The following is an 18414-nucleotide window of genomic DNA, read 5'->3' on the forward strand; positions in this document are numbered from 1 at the left end:
AATATAGGAAAAAAACTCTCTTTGCATTTGTGTGAAGTAGTGACTAGTTTGGGCTCTTTAAGCCTCTGAGAGTAGAACGTCTCATTGACTACTATGTTTAAGGGGTCAAAAGGTGAAAAGGCTGAGGACCACTGGTGTCATGTATCCAAAGCCAGACAATCGGCCTTTCTCTGTGTGATTAGCTGCTATGCTACAGTGATAGCAACGTATGATCTGGGATTGTGGAACTCCAAAAAAAACAAATGATTGCCAGTATTTTGTCCTCCGCTTACAATTTCATTTCTTGTGCGGACACATATCGGCAAACCAGCCTTCAGTAGAGCCCTGAAAAAAGTAACGACTGAGAGATAACCTCTGATATTTGAGTGTCTATTTTATATTAGTATTCCTTGTAGTAGCTCCCCCGTTACACCCATTCTCTCTGAAAGGAGGATGACATCACTCTTGAGGTGCTTTGATAAAGCCTGGTTTGCTAAAATGTGTCGGCACAGAAATAAAATAGTAAACTGAGGCCACAGTATTTGATCGATTATATTTTTTGAGTACAGTCCATACACCATTTATAACATTTCAGCAGTCCGTCGACAATGAAAGAAGATCTGGAAAAGAAGCAATGTTTATTTCTCCATCAAGGCATCACCATTGGTCATTGATTCCAGCCATCACATTTACAACAAAATCAAAACTTTCTTGCAGGTTGATACAATTTTTCAGAAGTTATCATTAAAAGAAACCTTGTGAGAAAGGTACGAACCAAAAAAAAAAAAAAAAAAAAAAAAAAAAAAAAAAAAGAGTGCACAGCAAGAGTACCAGGGCATTTCTAGTGTCAAAACAAGAATTTTCTGACTGGATTTGACAGTTGTTTTTTTTTGGCAGCTGATCGATATGAAATAAAAGTTTATTAGCCACGCCGGATTCCTTTCGGAATTCTTCTTCTCCACACAAATATCACAATATGTGAAACTGCAGTGGGTCTACAACTACATACACATGTAGTTATATGTGTACTGGGACTGAACAATATAAATATTTAGGATGGTTTGTCAACATCCCAGAACCTAAAGCTTATCAAAATACTTTACCACACATTCCCAGATTTAGCAAAACCTTAAATTTAAATTCTACGACTTGATCAGTGACTCAAAAAGTGGTTTCTTCTTATTAGAATTGATTGATAAGTTAACTACGTTGACAGAGAAGACAGTATTGCACATACCATCGCAATCCTAGGACACACAGGCGCGCGCACGCACGCACACACACAGTCAAATTTACATATTCACAATCATACACACACACGCTCAAAATAATGCTCAATGTTCAGTGCCTATCCCATGACACAGTAAACAAAACATTCTTTGACAATAAAAAGGAAGAAAAACAAAAAAAATATAAACATCTTTTCAACTGACAGGGCCTGAAAAGGGTTTTCGGACCCTGAGGAGTCCAGATCCATCCAGGCCAATCTAGTCCGGTCCAGTCCTCATGCCATGCCTCACCTGAGCGAGTCCATAAACATGGAGTCGTCATCGTCGTCGTCAAAAAGAAAATGTATCTGCTGTATCTAACCCGTCTGTGTACCTACTTGTGGTGCGTTTTAAAGAAAAAAAGGCCCCGTCCATGTCTGCTTGGGATAGAAGTAGTAGTTGTAGTAGTGGTGGTGGTGGTGGGCCGGCGTCGCCTCAGTCTGGATCAGTAGGTGGCGTTGGCCGGCTCCCTCCCCGAGCTGAAGAGGATGTCGGCCTTCGAGCTCATGATGTACGTCAGCAGCAGGGATGCTAGCAGCACGGCGACACCCACGCCCAGCGTCAACATCTGGAGGAGTCAAGGGAACACTTAGTCCTCGGGAAAAGTTCAAAAGGACCAAAGGATGGGTTCGCTTCCAGGCAAATCCGTATCATTTATTTTCAGTGGGGTTTTACCATTAGTACAAAACAACACATTAAAAACGACTATTAATGGATGTTGTTGGCCATTTGGGGGCAGTTGAGCAAGCTGTAAATACAAGATTGATATGCTATCATCTTCTTCATGTTGATGTGGCAAACAGTTAGCCATTTATACATCTAGCAGACGGAGCAACATCAGCAAATTTTAAGAGTCACGTTTCTTTAGTCTCGCATTGCCAGACCTTTCTCCACCACAAGCGCTGCAGAGGAGGGAGGTCTGGTTAGTCCACACAGCATTCCGGGATGGGAGAAAAACGTGCTCTGGTTTATTGGCATTTCTTTGAACCAATCACAATCGTCCGATTGCTAAGCCCCAGACACAATGACAAAATACCCTCAGGAAGGAACTTGTTTTGGTGGAACATGTGTACGTTCAAAGGTTGTTTTAGTCGTGCGACAGAAAACTCAGATTGGACAGATAGTCTAGCTAGCTGTCTGGATTTACCCTGCAGAGATCTGAGGAGCAGTTAACCATACTCCTCAGAAATCCACCAGAGTTTAGAACGCCAACACAAAGGAAGCCCAAGGCGACGGATATCCGGCCTAAATGAGTGAAATCCGAAAGAACTTCCGTCAATGATATAGAATATGTTTTGGTGCACCTAATGAATTAAAGGCAGTCATTAAAGTATTTACTCTAGGGTTGCTCCCTCTTAGTTGATTAGTCGACAAATCGGTTGTTTTGGTCTTAGTCAACTTAGATTTCTTTAGTCGATTAGTCATGTTTTATGCTTTTTTTCATGCTGAATGACTTATTTCCAAGAAACGTATGAGCACATCTCTGGTAAACACAAGAATTAAAGTGGTGCTTTTGCATGACTCTGCAGAGAAACTCAGATTTACAGAACTAATCGATTAGTCGATACAATTGAATGATTGTTAGTCGACTAAGGATTTCTTCAATCGAGCACAGCCCTAATTTACTCTATTTTGGTCTCCACGGGAAACATCTGGTTCTTTAGCTGCTAAATGCTCCAGGAGGTCACTAACTAGTCTCTAACTGTCTAGGTCTCTGTGTGCTGTTTGCTGCTGAGCAGATAGTGTACAGTGGGGTTACAGCTGCCTGCTGTGCCTGGAAACGACACAGATGAGACCAAAACGGTAAAGTTGCGTCCAAAATAATGAGCTGAAAGACGGTAAAGCGCTTCACAGAGCTGAAGGGAACTGCTGGTCCTCACATTACACCCACTATTTTAATGCAATTTTAGTAGAAAATATTAGATCAGTGCAGCTTTTAAGCCACTGTGTATAGAATATTAACATATCTGACTTTGGCGCCTCCCAGTTGTAGTCTCAGACATGACATATTGGCAGACAGCAATGCATGCTGCCACAATGAGATGATCTGGCTGAAAACAAATGCACCGGTTTTCCCCAGACGGGCCTCATTTTTCTACCTAACTAACGTTATTCCATTAGAATAATTTGAAAAATGCTATAACTTAATACAAACACACGTTGTGGCTTTAAATGGCAACTTGACAGAGGAGGAGAGTTATGCTTCATTCCAGTTTGTAAATGAACTTGCAGAGACTTGAACCTCATCTGAGACAGGTTATCCATCACTGTCAGTGTTAAGTCTGCTTTGTTGCCGTTGTTCCGGTTCCTTTATTGCTGCTGTCTGGGAAACACTACTTGTTAGTCTGACTGTGAAAAGCACAGCATTCACAAACAATATTGTTTGGAAATCTAAGTCAGAAGCCAAACAAAAACCAAACATGGACATTGTGAGAAGGATGTACATTTTTAGTCATTGCCGCATTAAAAGAGTTGCTGTTTGGCAGCCAATTGTTTTCCACCGGCACGTATCCAGCCCAACAACAAAGAGTCCTGCTCTCCGCTATCCATTGTGCGACAGCATAACAAAAAGAGAAAAGTGACAAGATACTCAGTATGATGCATCACCTTTATCAAGCAGGTTTCAAGTCTCTGTAAGTTGATATTCACAGCCAGCTAAAACGAACAAAAACCTATGGACCTTTTTCACAGCAGACATTTTTGACTTGTCATAGTAGGAAAAGCACAGCTGAAATTGATAACCTTAATGATGGCTCAGTTCCATTAAGTGTCCCAGTAAGCTATTTCAGTGAATCAGCATGCACAATACCAGGACCTCTCCTAAGTGGAATGCAGCAATCATTAATGGTTTTGAATACACCTGCACTTTTCCTACCATGACATATTAACATGAAAAAGGTCTATAGCTGCCTAGAAAGAAGGGACTCAAAAATGGTCAGTAGTATCATATTGTGAGTTTATCAAATTTGCAGTTTATGAGCAAAACATGCTCAACCACTGGTATGATTTTTTAATAGGACAGATTAAACTGAAATCCCAGTTTGCTCTTGTACGTACCAAACATTTAACAGCCACACAGGAATCTACACTGTTAAAATGAAAGTCTACACACTAACGGGCCTCAATCCATGCTTAGACGTAATGCAACGATAGTACAAAAATGATTTACATTATTAAATGAGAATGAAACGGAGCCTGGGAGTGTGCTGGTTTTATAAAGTTTTCACTTTTCACAGTTGTAATTACTTGCTGCTCTGTGAGTTTTGTGATTTTGGCTGCTAACGATCACTAAAACAACGTGATCGAGAGAAACACTAATTCTGCACATTACATTTTGAGAGCAAACTCTTATTTTGTCCTGTGTTCAGAATGAAAGAAGAAGCTTCAAACTGGAAACATTTCACAGTTCAAGATGTTTTCACTGTTAATTCGTTTCACTGTTTTTTAAAGCTACATTGTGTAAGAATTTCTCCCATCTAGTGGTGAAATTGTATATAACAACCAATTGAATATTACTTTCTTGCCCCTCCCATTCCGATTGCGTTTTAACTCCTACGGTGGCCGAACCAGGAATTAGCTCTTAGTATCTCCATCATTTACACGCAGCTGTTCTAGCCACTCCAATATTAACTTTGGTCTTGTTGCTTTGCCTGTCCCCTTGTCGTTCTAATTCTCTTTTTTCGCTTCCCTGGCGAGTAATCTCCCCCTGGCATTCGTCACGGTGCCACTAGGTGTAAGAGGGCGAAAGGCCGAGGTATGTCCCTCTTTGGCTAATGTATTTTAAAGATGGAGGCACAACATGACGGCCGTCATTTCAGCAACTCACCCATATGTATTCTGAATGATTCTAAATGGCAGATTCTATGCTTACAAAAATACTTTGATTAACTGGTGGAAGTAATTACACATAAATGAGCACATATTTGTGAAAGAACAAAGGAATTTTTGCTTAGAATCAACTCAAAAAAATTACACAATGTAGGTTTAAGTTAAAAAGTAAAGTCGTTCCAACAGACAATGAGTAATCGTGTTAAATAAATCGGGATTAGTCCCTAATAGAGCAGCCCTTACTCTATCCACTACCTGCTCTAGGAAAGAACAATGTGTGCCAGCGTCCCACTTTCTAGACTTCCTACAGTGTGTGCACAACCAATGCTTCATTAGAAGAAACCATAGGGAATTCATAAAGTATAAGCGTAAATGAAATCTGCATTCCATGTGTTGTCTTTGAGGAGCGAAGGGAAAGTTTACCTCCAGATCGTGACTCGCCACCAGGAATATGCGTCCTTTGATGGACTTCCACCGGGACTCCGTCCACGTCGAATAGTCTTTGGAGGTGTACTCCCGCAGGTCGAAGGCTGGGGACAGCGCTTTGGAGAGACGGACCGTGGAGCGCACGCAGAAGCCCTCCCTCTTTGTGCTGTTGGGAGGCGACGCGCCTTGAACCCACATGTAGGAGTACATCTGAAGGGAGGAGGCAACATTATTCTAGACTTATGCAGGACATTTTGTATTTCTATATAAAAAAAAAAAAAAGGTATTTCTATTTTAAGCCAAGACTTCACATGTTGGTGTCACTTCAACTTCATTCATATCTTGCGTTGTCCCCCCCCAATATTATTTATATACTGAGGGTGTTGAGTTTTGCTGCTTAAGTAGATTAATGGATCAGTCAATCTGAAACTATTGTCAAACAACCAATTTATTGTTTGAATCATGTTCCAAGCTGAATACCAAACTTGTACGTGTTTCAAATGGCAATACATGCTGCTCCTCTTTGGTTTGAATGACAGTAAATTGAATATCTCTGGATTTTGGATTGTCCGTCCAACAAAAGTTTGAAGATCTTTGACTCTAGAAATTTGCAAAGTACTATTCTATTGATTAGTCGATAATGAAAATAATCATTAGCTGCCGCTGCAAACACTTCCCAGTTTTTTTTTCTTAAACATTTGTCTGTCTTTTCTTTAAATGTCAATGAGATAAAATATTACAGATTTGAGATACTTTCTTGACAAGTGTTTTTTTCCTTGTGATATAATTTGTCTCAAAGTCAATGACCAATCTAAAGTAAGTTGATGAAAAGGAAAAGTGCTGACATGTTTGCTCTCTGTGTCCTTCTCGTCTTCTCGCTGGTTCTGGCAGTTGTCCTGGCTGATGTTGGTGGGGCTACCGGTCAGGTTAGCCAGCAGGTACTTGACCAGAAGGGTCGGCTCGCTGGACTGCTGGGCCACGCCCACGTAGAAGTTTGTGGGCCTGTCAGCTGATAGACAGGAGACAGAGGAAATGAAGTTTAGTTTCAAGTTCAGCTTCAAAATCGAACACATTCAAGACAAGCAGGGCCTATAATTAACCGTCTATTAACAGCAATTACTTTCTCCCACTTTTGTAGTCTAGTAAGTATAAAAGAAAAAAAAAAAAAAGGATTTGATGTATCCCAACTTACCCAGGTGGCTCATGAGGTCAGAGGGGATTAGTTCCTGGAACCAGGAGTTATTTGACCGAACGAGGAAACCGTACAGCATCCGGGTCACCTGAGGGACAGAAAACATGTTGAACAAAGATACCGGAAAAACCCTTGTTTGTCTTGGAATTAATGATAAACCAAATTATTTAAAAGCACATTTTAAGTGACTGAAAGAGACATAACAAACTGCAGTTACGTAAAGCAATATGTAAAGGAAGTTGATAAAAAAAAACAACAACAGGAGAATGAACAAGATTAAGTGACATATGAGTGTAGCATGCCTAAATACAAGAATTGTTTTGAGGACAAATAAAGTGGAAAATGAATACCAATGCCATTGCAAGAAAATGAAAGTAACTTTTGATATACTGTATGTCACAAGATAATGTGCATTACTGGCTTAAATTCTCACCAAAAGTGAATGAAGACGCAGCGATATTTTTAAGGCCTCGACAACTTCAATTCAGATATAAAACACTACATTTCCGGTATACTAGGCCAAGTACAGAAATATTCTTCAGGTGGAGAAAGGCTGTGGTGTTGAGACGGGACAGATAAATAGGAATAGTGAACTTGTAGATAAGATGGCTAGATAGCTTGAAACATCTACAACAACAACAAGAAACCGTCTACTAACAGGGGAGGAGGTCTGCGACATCACTTATCGCCCACTTACAATGCTGTTCTGTAATCTCTCCCCAGGAAACTAAACTAACGGCCACATACGGCCAACAATGGTCGTTCAGACTCGGCCTTGGGGGGTTGGGGGTCTCCAACGACCATACCTGGCGTCGTTACAACAGCCAGGAGCATTTATGAACAAAGCGGTATCGATCATCTTGACAACGCCCCTACAGAGGTTAAATAGCTGGGTTTTACTATCGTTTTTTTTCCCCCCATTGTGGGGTTTGCCAGATTAGCCATTGTTAGCAATAGCAGTTGATTATGTATTTTGCTGTTTTTTGTGCATGCAAACAGCGTAACATGTCCACAGATAGAAGTTGGACAGGACTGTGTGCGCAACTGATTTAGTGGGACACAAATGAGACAGAAGTGCTCATAACTGGAGGTTACTACAGCTTTCACTACTGCTGATGCACGCGGCAGCCATGTTGGATTTTGAGCTCGGGGTACTGCGAGGTTGTCAGAACTCCCGAGGTTAGGGGGGAGTGTCGTAATCCGACTTCTGAGTACAAATGGAACACACTATCAAGTCTCTCGAATGAGAGACTGATGAGTGCGTTCCATCCAGGTCCCAGTTGCCCAGGTCCCAGTTTTTAACCTTCCTTGGATAGTTCCTAAATGAAATCTTACTATGTTACGGTCTGCGTTGATGTTTTTCAGCTGGGTTTCAGCTCCTCCTGCCTGTATGTACAGAGCCCGGGCAACCATGGTGGCCACCTCAGTCAGAGCCTGAGAGATACGTGAAGAGAAATACAGAAAATCTTTATTAGTTGCTTCCCAACAACATATATGTCTAAAATTCTCAACAGTCAATGAAACAGTAGCATCGTGAAGGCCGCTTAAATATTGCCAGACAAGTTTTGACGTCTGGTCTGGTTTGTAGTCTACTACGAACTGAGAAAGGGAGATGGATGACGAGACAACTATCTGCTGCTCACAACTCCCAAACACAGAAAACAACAGTTTAAAGCAGGTGTGTTAGAACACATGTAGAATGAGTCTCTGCAACAACACGGCCTATTACAGCCAATATACAAAACAAGAGCCCTGCAAATGGCAGGGGTGCATCCATCTATGGATCAGATATGGAAGGGTTCATGTCGATATCCGAGCAAAGGAGAAAACTAGGTGTCATCTCTCCACTTGAAATCATATATGTCGGACCACAGTACGTGCAGCGGAAGTTGTGGACTGCCTTTGCAAAGCTGATTCAAGAGCACATGAACGTGGTGAATATTGGTGATTAATAGCAATACCATAGCGGTGTCAGTGACTGACACCAGCTGCTCCTCTGGCGTCAGGTTTGGTGGGTAAGATATGTTCAGGTATTCTGCATTATCGTACATACTCTCGTAGAACCTGCACACAAAACCGGGGAAATAAATTAGCAAAACATGCCAACACAGACGCCACGGTTACAATTAGATGCAATGGTGCGTAACGATAGCGAAATCACCTGTTGGTGAAAGCAGACTGGTGATCCTCGATAACGACACCGGGGATTGGCCGAGCTCGCAGGAACCGCTGGAAGGACGAGGGCGGGAGTGGCTGAGAGAAACCGGTCTCGTTCACCGTGACGTTCAAACCTGCGGAAGCCGATTGCAAGCTTTCAATGAGCTTCATCACCTGAAACGCAACAGTGGAGGAAATGTTATACATGCAGTAATACACACATTGGGGGCAAATTGTTTTTCCATCTCTGTTCTGCCTTTATATCCAAGTCTACTCATAACCCTTGTGTTGTCCTTGGGTCAAAATTGACCCGTTTTCTAAATGGGCATTTTTTCCCTTTATTAGTTAGTGAATAGACAGGAAAGCTGGGAGAGAGATGGGGAATGACACGCAGCAAAGGGCCGCAGGTCGGACTCGAACCCGGGCCACTGCAAAGCACGCTCTAACTGGGGGAGCTAGATGTCTTTTTAACTGCCTAATTTTGATTGCCCAAAAATAACATGTGATTCCATACAAAATGCTTCTCAAGTACGACAAAAGATCGAATCTCTACTTTCACTGAATTTTGGGCGTTTTTTGACCTAGAGAAAGGTTTTCAGTTTCGACCCAGGAGGATGATGCAAGACAACACAAGGGTTACAGTCATCCAATATTTAAATTCATATTGGGTTTTACGGTTAATCGTCAACTCAGAAATCTGAATTTAAACCTTTTTTTTTTGGCAGCCATATTTTATATGGCAAAAGCACTCAAGAATAATTTCCACATTGGTTCCGGTTTTAGTCCTGATATTTGTTCAAAGCTATTTCTTTTGTTTTAGGATGTTTTCAGAAGTACACTTTTAAATTTCATATACAGTTTTGTAATTGATTTGTATCAATTATCCTCTCATTAGGTTTCAACTACTGTCATTTATTATTCAACAATACACTTAAATTTACTATTTTGTGTGTCCATGTTGTCATAAATGATCTTAATCAGTAGGGAAAGCCACTTTTTAAAGCCAGCTTGCTACCTCCGCATACAGCACTTTATAACCATATATTGAACCGGGTGCTCCTTTTAATGTAGCTTCTACCATGTACAGAGTAGTTTTATGTAAATATGTTATAATGTGTTATGTGTCTCTACATTATCCCTTATATATTTATTATTTCATTATCAATTTAGGACAATTTACCCTCGTAGGGACCATCAACATGTCCTGTGGGGTTGTATGAGAAGGGAGGAAGCTTGTGAATATACAGGATACAAACCTCTGCATTGACACTGTTGTTCTTTCTAGACACAGGATCAGAGTGAAGCCACAGTTTGGAGTTAGCACGAAGTCCCACCTGTGGTCAACAAATTCAACATACAGTTACTAGACACATATACACATAAACATAACGTATACCTTTTAACATTTGAGTAACAAAATGTCAAGCACATCTTCACTGATTCTGTCCACAGCGGTAATGTAAAAAGGCCTATGGTGCAGCTACAATTAATTTGTCATACAAATATTTGACATAATATACAGAAAATGTAGTGATACTACAATAACATGAGATTTTTTATAGTTAAGTATGGTTTGGCGAGTTATGTTATTAAGTCATTCATTTAATTCATTAAATTGTTTAAAGTAGGGTTGGGTATCAGACCTTAATTGTTTGTTGAACCAACCAAATTGTGTCCCCTGAGCATCAAAAACTACCCAAAGTAAGCTTGACAGATGAGCAGTGTTGTTGTTTAGATTCCAATTTAAAATCATACCGAAACTCAGGTATGGTATTGCTGCTAGTATCACAAAAGTTCAAGCAATACCTTGCCTTTAAGTAGGGATGCAGCGAAATGAAAATTCTTGGCCGAAACCGAAACACCGAAAAAGAGGAAACCAAGACCGAAAACCGAAACACCGAAAGAAATGATGCCAATTATTAGTACCATTGCATTTATGGCTATGACTGTGTACTAACTTTATTAAAATCAAGGCATTGCAATTGTATAAATTAATATTAAAGTTTAATTAAAAAAATATCTAGCAGAAATATGGCTACAATCTGATAGTCACATACAGTATATAGTAGCCTAAGAACAGAATAGCTTACCTATTGTTATTATTATTACTATTTTTTGAGACACTTTCTTACAGGATTTCCCTGAACATATCAGAGAACGAGGGTGCAAGCCCCTCATCTGGTGCAGAGAGACAAGTCTTTTTTTCCTGCGCTCTGATCTCATCCTGCGCTGGGCGCTGCTACGTCTCCGTCTCCACGCGGGTTCTCCGCATCCATCGCGGCCTGGATCATTTCTCGTGCGCCCTGCTTTATTTCCGCATCCAAGTAATGGTCTTTATAACGCGGATCAAGTACAGTCGCGATGTAGTGCAGAGGATCCAAACAGATCTCACTGAAACGTGTGCTGACAGACTCTAAGAGCTCTAAGTACTTCTCATTGTTTTCACTCCGTGGTCCGTCTCAACGTCTTTGCTTAGGAGATGCTTTGCAGGTGGAACGGATCGGGTACTGACACACGTGCAGGTCGCGGTTTCTGTTTGCGTCATCACAACATTTTCGGCAGTATTGTTTCGGTGATAAAAGTATTTCGGCCGAAAATGCCCTTTTGTGCCAAATATTCGGTGCATCCCTACGTTTAAGTCATTTTTGTAAGTATTCCCTTAAAATGTGGTGGTCTGTCCAAGTTGATACATACAGAAGGTTACTGGAAGTCTACAATACACACCTGTCCTATCTCCAATACTGAGTGAACATTGTCCAAGTCCACGGCAAATTGATTGTTCTGCATATCGTACACCATCCTCGAACTGCCGATGTAGTCAAAGGTTTCCTGGAGTCAAAACAAATCAATCAAATAAAATGTAAAGAAAACACGAGTAAGGCTGGCAGTACAATGTTAAATGTGGCATGTTCGTCGAGCACAATGGTGCATACGGTTATGTGGAAATGACTGACCCCTTGAAAAAAGGTGTAGAGAATGGTGCGGTTGGGTGGGGCCACCTGGATGGGATTTCGCAGAGCGTGAGCGGCCGCCAGCAGAGTGACAAACCCAGAGACTCCACTCTCGGCTCCTGGAGCAACTTCAAAGAAAAAAGACCTGCTGTCCAACTGCAGAGAAGAGAGGAGGTCAGACCTAGGTAAGTAGTTCGGTTCAGCTTGCAATGACCTATTTTCGATCACAGCATAAACCAAATATGAGGAAATGCAGCCCATCATGTCTCAACGGTATAATGCATTCCTGTTGAAAAAAAGGAGAGTAGGGCTGCAACTAATCATCAAGTAATCTGCTGATTATTTTCTCAATTAACCGATTAATCTTTCAGGTAATAAAATGTCAGACAAAAGCCTAAAAACTAAATATTTTCAATTTACAAAGTAAAACAGAAAAATTCTCACATTGGATGAGCCGATTTTTGCATAAAAACAGGCTCCTGTGCCACCTTATCACTTTCATTTATGCGTGTTCGTATAGCTCTCGAATAAAAAAGAATATTTACACAAGAAGCAAAGCACAGAATCACTGCCTGTAAGACCTGCCTGCAACTGTTAAATCACATGGCATGCATCACAAAGCAGGGTAATCTTAGCATGGCTTTTATACTGGAAGGCTTTCAAAGTGAGTGAGATCACTGCAGATACTGGCTGGAGAAATATCAATGGCGTTAATGAACACACATGCTGATAAGTAACAACTGTTGTACTGTAGTAGAAATATTGGTGTAGGCGTAAAGCTCAGCGAGGAAGGAGAAGTCTCTGCGGTAACTCACCCTGGCTGCTGCTATGACCACACTCTCCCACATCTTGTGGCCCTTGGCTGTGTTGTTAATAGGCCTGGTGGAGGCCCAGACATTATAGTCACCCAATGGGTCACAAACCATCTCTGAAGGGAGACACAGAACAACCAACAACAGGGACTCAGTTTAGAAGTGGCCAAGAAACAATATAATCATTGACTATTTCATGTATGTGAATAGATTCTCTTCCTGAAAAAGTCACGTAGCCTTTGAAAAATCTGTTTGAATAGTATGCAAACCTGTTGTGTGTAGATATGTACTCATGTTGCGTAAATACCTGGGCTGATGCTAAAGTTGATGTCATTTCTCCTCATGCAGGTGGCCGTGTCGGTGACTGCGGACATGTGGGAGTAGAGCTGCATGGCACACAGCGGGTACTGAGGACTGCTACCGTTCACAGCGCGGTTATGGTCCATGTAACACTGCGAATGGAGAAATGAAGCATACACATATGAAACTTCTGTGTGCAGGTTTTGCTTTTTTTTTTTTTTTTTTTTTTTTTTTTTACAGACAGATGCCACAATAACAGTATAGTATTTTGAGCTAGTCTCAAATATCTTTCAATCCTTAGAACAAGTTGGAACATACACAATTGGTTGTGATGCTCGTTGCTCAGGGGCACACTGGCAGGTTTGGGCACAGTAATAGTCTTAACTACCAGGTCTGCGACTAAATTCATCACTCTGACATCTGGGGATCAAACCTGAAACCGCGTTGGTTTACAGAACAGTTCCCCCATCTAGATCTGAAGTCCACCAGTCAGTGAGCGGAAACTAAAAGCAGAGATAAAATCGTAAAGTTTCACGTCATGTTGTGATCAGCGATGTTGTCTCTATTCTGTGAAAACCTATGCACCACACTTGCACTGCATCAGAAACAGATGTTTAAAACCTATGTAATATGATCCGCTTGTTTTTGTCACATACAATTTGTGGGATCTTCTGATAAATCGTCTCAACATGTCGTAGCACGACATGCTGGCTTTAGAAAGATGATAATATTAAGTGCTACTGAAACAGCTTTATTGGGATCCTGCCTAATCTCAAACACTACTGGGACAAGTTCAGATCAGACTTTTTTGCGACTGTACTGTTTTGTAAATGATGTCTATTCTCAAACATCAGAGGCAAACGGAAAACAATAAGACAGTTATTTTGTGACAGCAGGGACAAGAAAGTTGAAAAAAAACAAAACTGTAAGACCAAAGTGATTTTTATCAAACGGGATTAACAAACAAAATATCAGCTTGTGTTGCGAACTTTACCCGATGCCTGTCACATTACCTGCCGTATGACCTGAGTGTCATTGTCGTCTTTCAAAGAGAAGATGGGGAAGTCAAACTGCTCGTAGGACAAACCGCTTCCCAACGGGTTCCACACGGTCACGTTACAATGGGCCAAGGATGGATCGTACTTTTCTGTATACACGCCTGAGGGAAACACAGAGTGGAGTCAGCAGCCGTGACACTAAACTCACAAGTGTGAACTGTGTGAGCAGATTTCTTTAAAAGTCCTGCAAATACATTGAAGCTAAAAATGGTGTTGTATCTAGCGCCCTGATTTCTACAAGCGAGTTGCATGAAAAAGTATTTACAGTATCAACAAGACTGATATGCATCGAAAAATCTATTTACATGCTCCTGGACTTTATCATATTTTATTCTTTGGCATTAAATAATTTTTTTTTCCTTCTGATGATTGGTGTAAATACATCCTATACGGTTGCAAAGTTCCGGAAGTAAAAATCCCACCATTTTCTCCATTAACAATGTAGTTGCAACATTTCCACGGCTTGAAGGGGCATGAAATTCTCCCGATTGAATCGTCAGTACAACTGCATAAGAAATTGAGTGATTCTTTGCTAAAAAGTAAAAAGGTACAACCATGTGTACATAAAAACTTCAGGGGAGAAGGTAACTACGACTCCCAAAGTGCAAGAAACATCCCAGCGGCAAACTTAAAATTTGATTACTGGCTCCGCAAAAAAAACCCTAAAGATTACGGTGTTGTACAAAACTGACAATCTGCAGCTTCTTTCCTCTCAGTTCGCAACTCTATCACCCCGTCCAATGTGATCTGACATTGTAAAATAATAAAACATGAAGTTTAAGCGTTGTACTATGACCTTCTGCATGCGTGTCTGAAGCTACTCCTGCCCTGTTCAAAATCTATCTCTGGTCACACATGCAACTTTGAATTTAAGGTATCTCTGTGTCACAGAACTAACTAAAGAAAGAAGAAACATGATGAGTAATTAAATCTGTGTTCTAAGGTCACACATGCCTATATGGTGACACTACAATGTTGCAGAAACTGCTTCAGAACATGAAAACTGAACCCACTACAGCATGTCATTTCATGCGCTGTGCCTTCTGAGTAGGCCTGCACGATAAATCGTTATAAAATCACGATCTCGATTCACCCCTGTTCACGATTACATTTTTAAATGACTTCCATTAATTTATTTTTTTTATTCTTTTTTTTTGACATTGACATGTTTTAATTACGTAAAGACATGTTCAAGGAGTTCAGCTAGAGCCTGTATCAGGGCCATATTTAGTTCTATGTGTTATATGTCACTATTTTTGGTAGCCTACTGTACTTAAAGGGCCAGTACGTACTTTATTTTCTTTATTCATTGAAACATCTATGTTTACAGGCTTGTGGTGATGCACAATGTGCAAAAGGTGTGAAAAAAAGAAATCTACGTTTGGTACTGCCACTTACACTTTGTGAGAAAAAAAATCGTGGCAGATAATCGGGATATCAATTCCAAGCTAGAAAATCGTGATTCATATTTTTCCCCGAATTGTGCAGGCCTACTTCTGAGGCTCATTCAACTACAATTAATTTCTGTAACTGGGGTAATACTGAGAGACAGGTCTTAGCAGGCAAACCCTCACCCACCTGTGTTTTCATTGGGACAGGTGGTGTGTGGAGAGACGCCCTCGAGCGGATTTGCACTCGGCGCCACAACAGCAACGCCAGCCACCCTGCTGGAGGCGTTCTTCAACTTCATCATGATGGATCTGACGGGCAGACAGTCGGCACGGGGCGGTGTAAACGATACAGGTACAAATACAGGCCAGACACGGGTTCAAGTTTCTTTCCTTAGGGTTAGACAGGCAGAATTTACCACAGTAACTGTACTGTACTGTACATGTCTGTGACGGTGTATGGCTGATTGAGTTTCACTGCCATATCCTGATGTTATAAGTTACCCTCCAGCTGCTACTTCTTTTTTTGTCATTAACAATTTTTTGACATACAAAACATACAACTTGCAAGATAAACACACACACCCCTCCCGCTTCGTCATCACCACCCACCCAGACAAAAAAAAAAAAACAAGTAAAGATGACACAGTAACTACAATAATCAAGACCGTTCAACAAATAGTATCAAAATAGACAATAAACCATAAACCAAATAAACTTATGTATAAATGTCAACACCATACCCAGCTGCTACTCTTTTAAAAAAATGCTTTAGTATAGAATGAAATGCTAAGGACTACTAACTCTTATTTTCACTATTATTTCATTCATATACTGTAGCTGTTCGGAACAACTAGAACCACTTTGGATTTTGGAAGTGGTAAAACAATGGAGTATACCTTAGCCCTTACTCTCATTAGGGACCACTGTAAGTACTCCCTCTGCAGGGTGAGACATGCTAACTGTACCTGGTAAAGAGCGGGGATTCCAGGATAACCAGATAAGGAGGATTGGGACCAGAGCGCAGGACCCAGTCCACGTTTTCCTCGGACTCGAGCACATGGAGCACTCCCACATTACCTGACAAATGGGCTGAAATCAAAAAAAAAAATCCAATATCAGATATGATGTACAATTGCTGTACTAGATTTAAAAAAAAAAAAAAAATGTCCTCAAAGCTTATCTAATCAATGTGTGTCGACAAGGCCTCTTCTCTATTACAGGAAATGTTCTAGGACAAAATGTTTTGATGCAGCAAAGACAAAATTGCTGCTGCTTGGCCTTTTTGCAGTATGAAAACAGTGTACCACAAACAGGTTTATGTGCAACTTGTCGGCTTTTATATTCTTCCTGCCTCAAGCAACCACACAGAAAACACTTTTAGTAGACTGTGTAGTAGGCACTTCGCTTCAAAATTCATGTGAATAAAAGACAGCCAAAGGCCATAAAGACACACACACTCTACAGTTAAGATGTGAACACTAGGAACACTTGTCATAAGTGTCCCAGATGCATGTTGGATTCCCATGACAAGTACTTAGCATCACTTTAATTTATTGTTTTACTCACACTGGCAGCCTATTTGATGTGTTGCGTTGAGCAGTCGTACACATGGGACAGTGTAATTGAGATGCACATAAATCTTCTTTTCCACTGAATTACAGCCGACACCTGCAAAGGAAAAAGCACTTTAACAACTGCACAATAAGAACATTAGGGTACAGATTCTACCAAAAGAGCATAATAAAGAAAGAAAAACAGAATTTATGTCACAGATGAGTGGGTTTTAATTGCTCAGAGAACCTAAAATTAAAGTCACATCCTCTATCTCTCACTGATGGCAAAATTACATTCCTAATTTTAGACTTGAGACTACATCCTTTTGTATAAATACTCTTGCATACATGCAGATGGCCTTTTCTCATATCTGAAGAGAAAACCACAGACAGGTCCTTTCAAAATGGTGGTAATTTAATTTAGAAAAAATAGATTTACTTTGAAGGATATTAAAGCACTCTTTCCAGACACTGTTATGACTTTCATCCACCTGGGGCCAACATGCAGGTTTTTCCAAAAATGTAGCTGTTTGGTTTGTTTCACCTGTTGGACCTACATCCTTTTCACCAACGGTGCAGCAACGTAACCGTTTAAGTAACATTAAACCGCTTTAATTGAAACAAAGTGCTATTTTGGAACATCACCCTCTATGTCAAATTTACCAGGGCACTCTAAAATAGATTACATGTGTGCTTCATCTGCTTTGTGTTTGGGGACAACAAAATCAACATTAAACGACACTAATTCTTGTTCTAATTTGGCCTGACGCTGTACCACATGTCCGGGCGGTCGCAGCGGGGAATCACGAGCAGTCACGCTGATGCTGGGGATGCTTAGCTAGCTAGCTATATCAGGAGGGCAGACCCAAACTGTGACTATAAATACTTAATAAAACAGAGTGCTGGAATTAATTCTGAACTTTCTAGCTGATAGAAATTGGTCAATAATTCTTGCAACGCTGGACCCCATTGTGAAACTTGTATTGAAAAACCCGGCAACGGGGATTAAAGCCAAAAGAGGGCATCTTTTGCTAACGCTGACTAGCCTAGCATTCGGCTAGCTCTAAGCACAAAGCAGTCTATCAAGCTAACTGCCTGTTACAGAAGCACACTCTGCTCATAAACAACTACGTGAAGATGGACATCGGGCACTGTTCGAATACAACTTACCGATGAAAAGACAACAAACTAGCAAATTAACGATCCATTTGTTCGACAGCAAATCCATCTTCCTGGTTTAAAAAGCAGAACAACACAACAGTAGGTGTTGACATGGAAAACGTCCGGGTTCCGCAGTTTTGTTCCGCTCCCCTGAAAGGAGACGGACTCATTCAAAATGGCAGCTCTGGATCTCTGCAACGGGAGTAATCAAGTTTTTATGTATTTCTAAAGCTCCGGGTCTGGTAAAATAAAACATACGTATATATAATAAATTTAATAAACTTTTTTCTTTCCTTCCATCCATTCATTTAAAGGACCAAAGTAATTCCAACTAAGGA

General features: G+C 40.7%; 1 protein-coding gene across 1 annotated transcript; it reads right to left on the bottom strand.

Moving 5' to 3' along the window:
- Positions 1 to 792: 792 nt before the first annotated feature.
- ncstn (nicastrin) lies at positions 793 to 18404 on the bottom strand. The gene is made up of 17 exons (XM_028592287.1): positions 18086 to 18404; positions 16929 to 17030; positions 16328 to 16451; positions 15550 to 15671; positions 13927 to 14072; positions 12921 to 13065; positions 12617 to 12729; positions 11805 to 11957; positions 11575 to 11679; positions 10107 to 10184; positions 8855 to 9024; positions 8655 to 8757; positions 8029 to 8127; positions 6694 to 6781; positions 6347 to 6510; positions 5499 to 5711; positions 793 to 1815 (listed from the first exon to the last, which is right to left on the bottom strand). The coding sequence occupies exons 1-17, from the start codon at positions 18141 to 18143 to the stop codon at positions 1693 to 1695; spliced, it is 2106 nt and encodes a 701-aa protein (XP_028448088.1). The 5' UTR covers positions 18144 to 18404; the 3' UTR covers positions 793 to 1692.
- Positions 18405 to 18414: the final 10 nt, after the last annotated feature.

The sequence above is a fragment of the Perca flavescens genome, chromosome 12 (genome assembly GCF_004354835.1).
Source record: "Perca flavescens isolate YP-PL-M2 chromosome 12, PFLA_1.0, whole genome shotgun sequence".
NCBI classification, from domain to species: Eukaryota; Metazoa; Chordata; class Actinopteri; order Perciformes; family Percidae; genus Perca; species Perca flavescens.

Bases quoted from the DNA above. Each gene is read 5' to 3' on its own strand.
- ncstn (XM_028592287.1), bottom strand. From the start codon at position 18,143: ATGGATTTGCTGTCGAACAAATGGATCGTTAATTTGCTAGTTTGTTGT. The intron at 15,672-16,327 runs GTACAGTTAGCA...TCTGCCCGTCAG, and splicing joins GAATCCCCGCTCTTTACCAG to ATCCATCATGATGAAGTTGA. The intron at 10,185-11,574 runs GTGTGTATTGTA...TGTTGACCACAG, and splicing joins CAGTATTGGAGATAGGACAG to GTGGGACTTCGTGCTAACTC.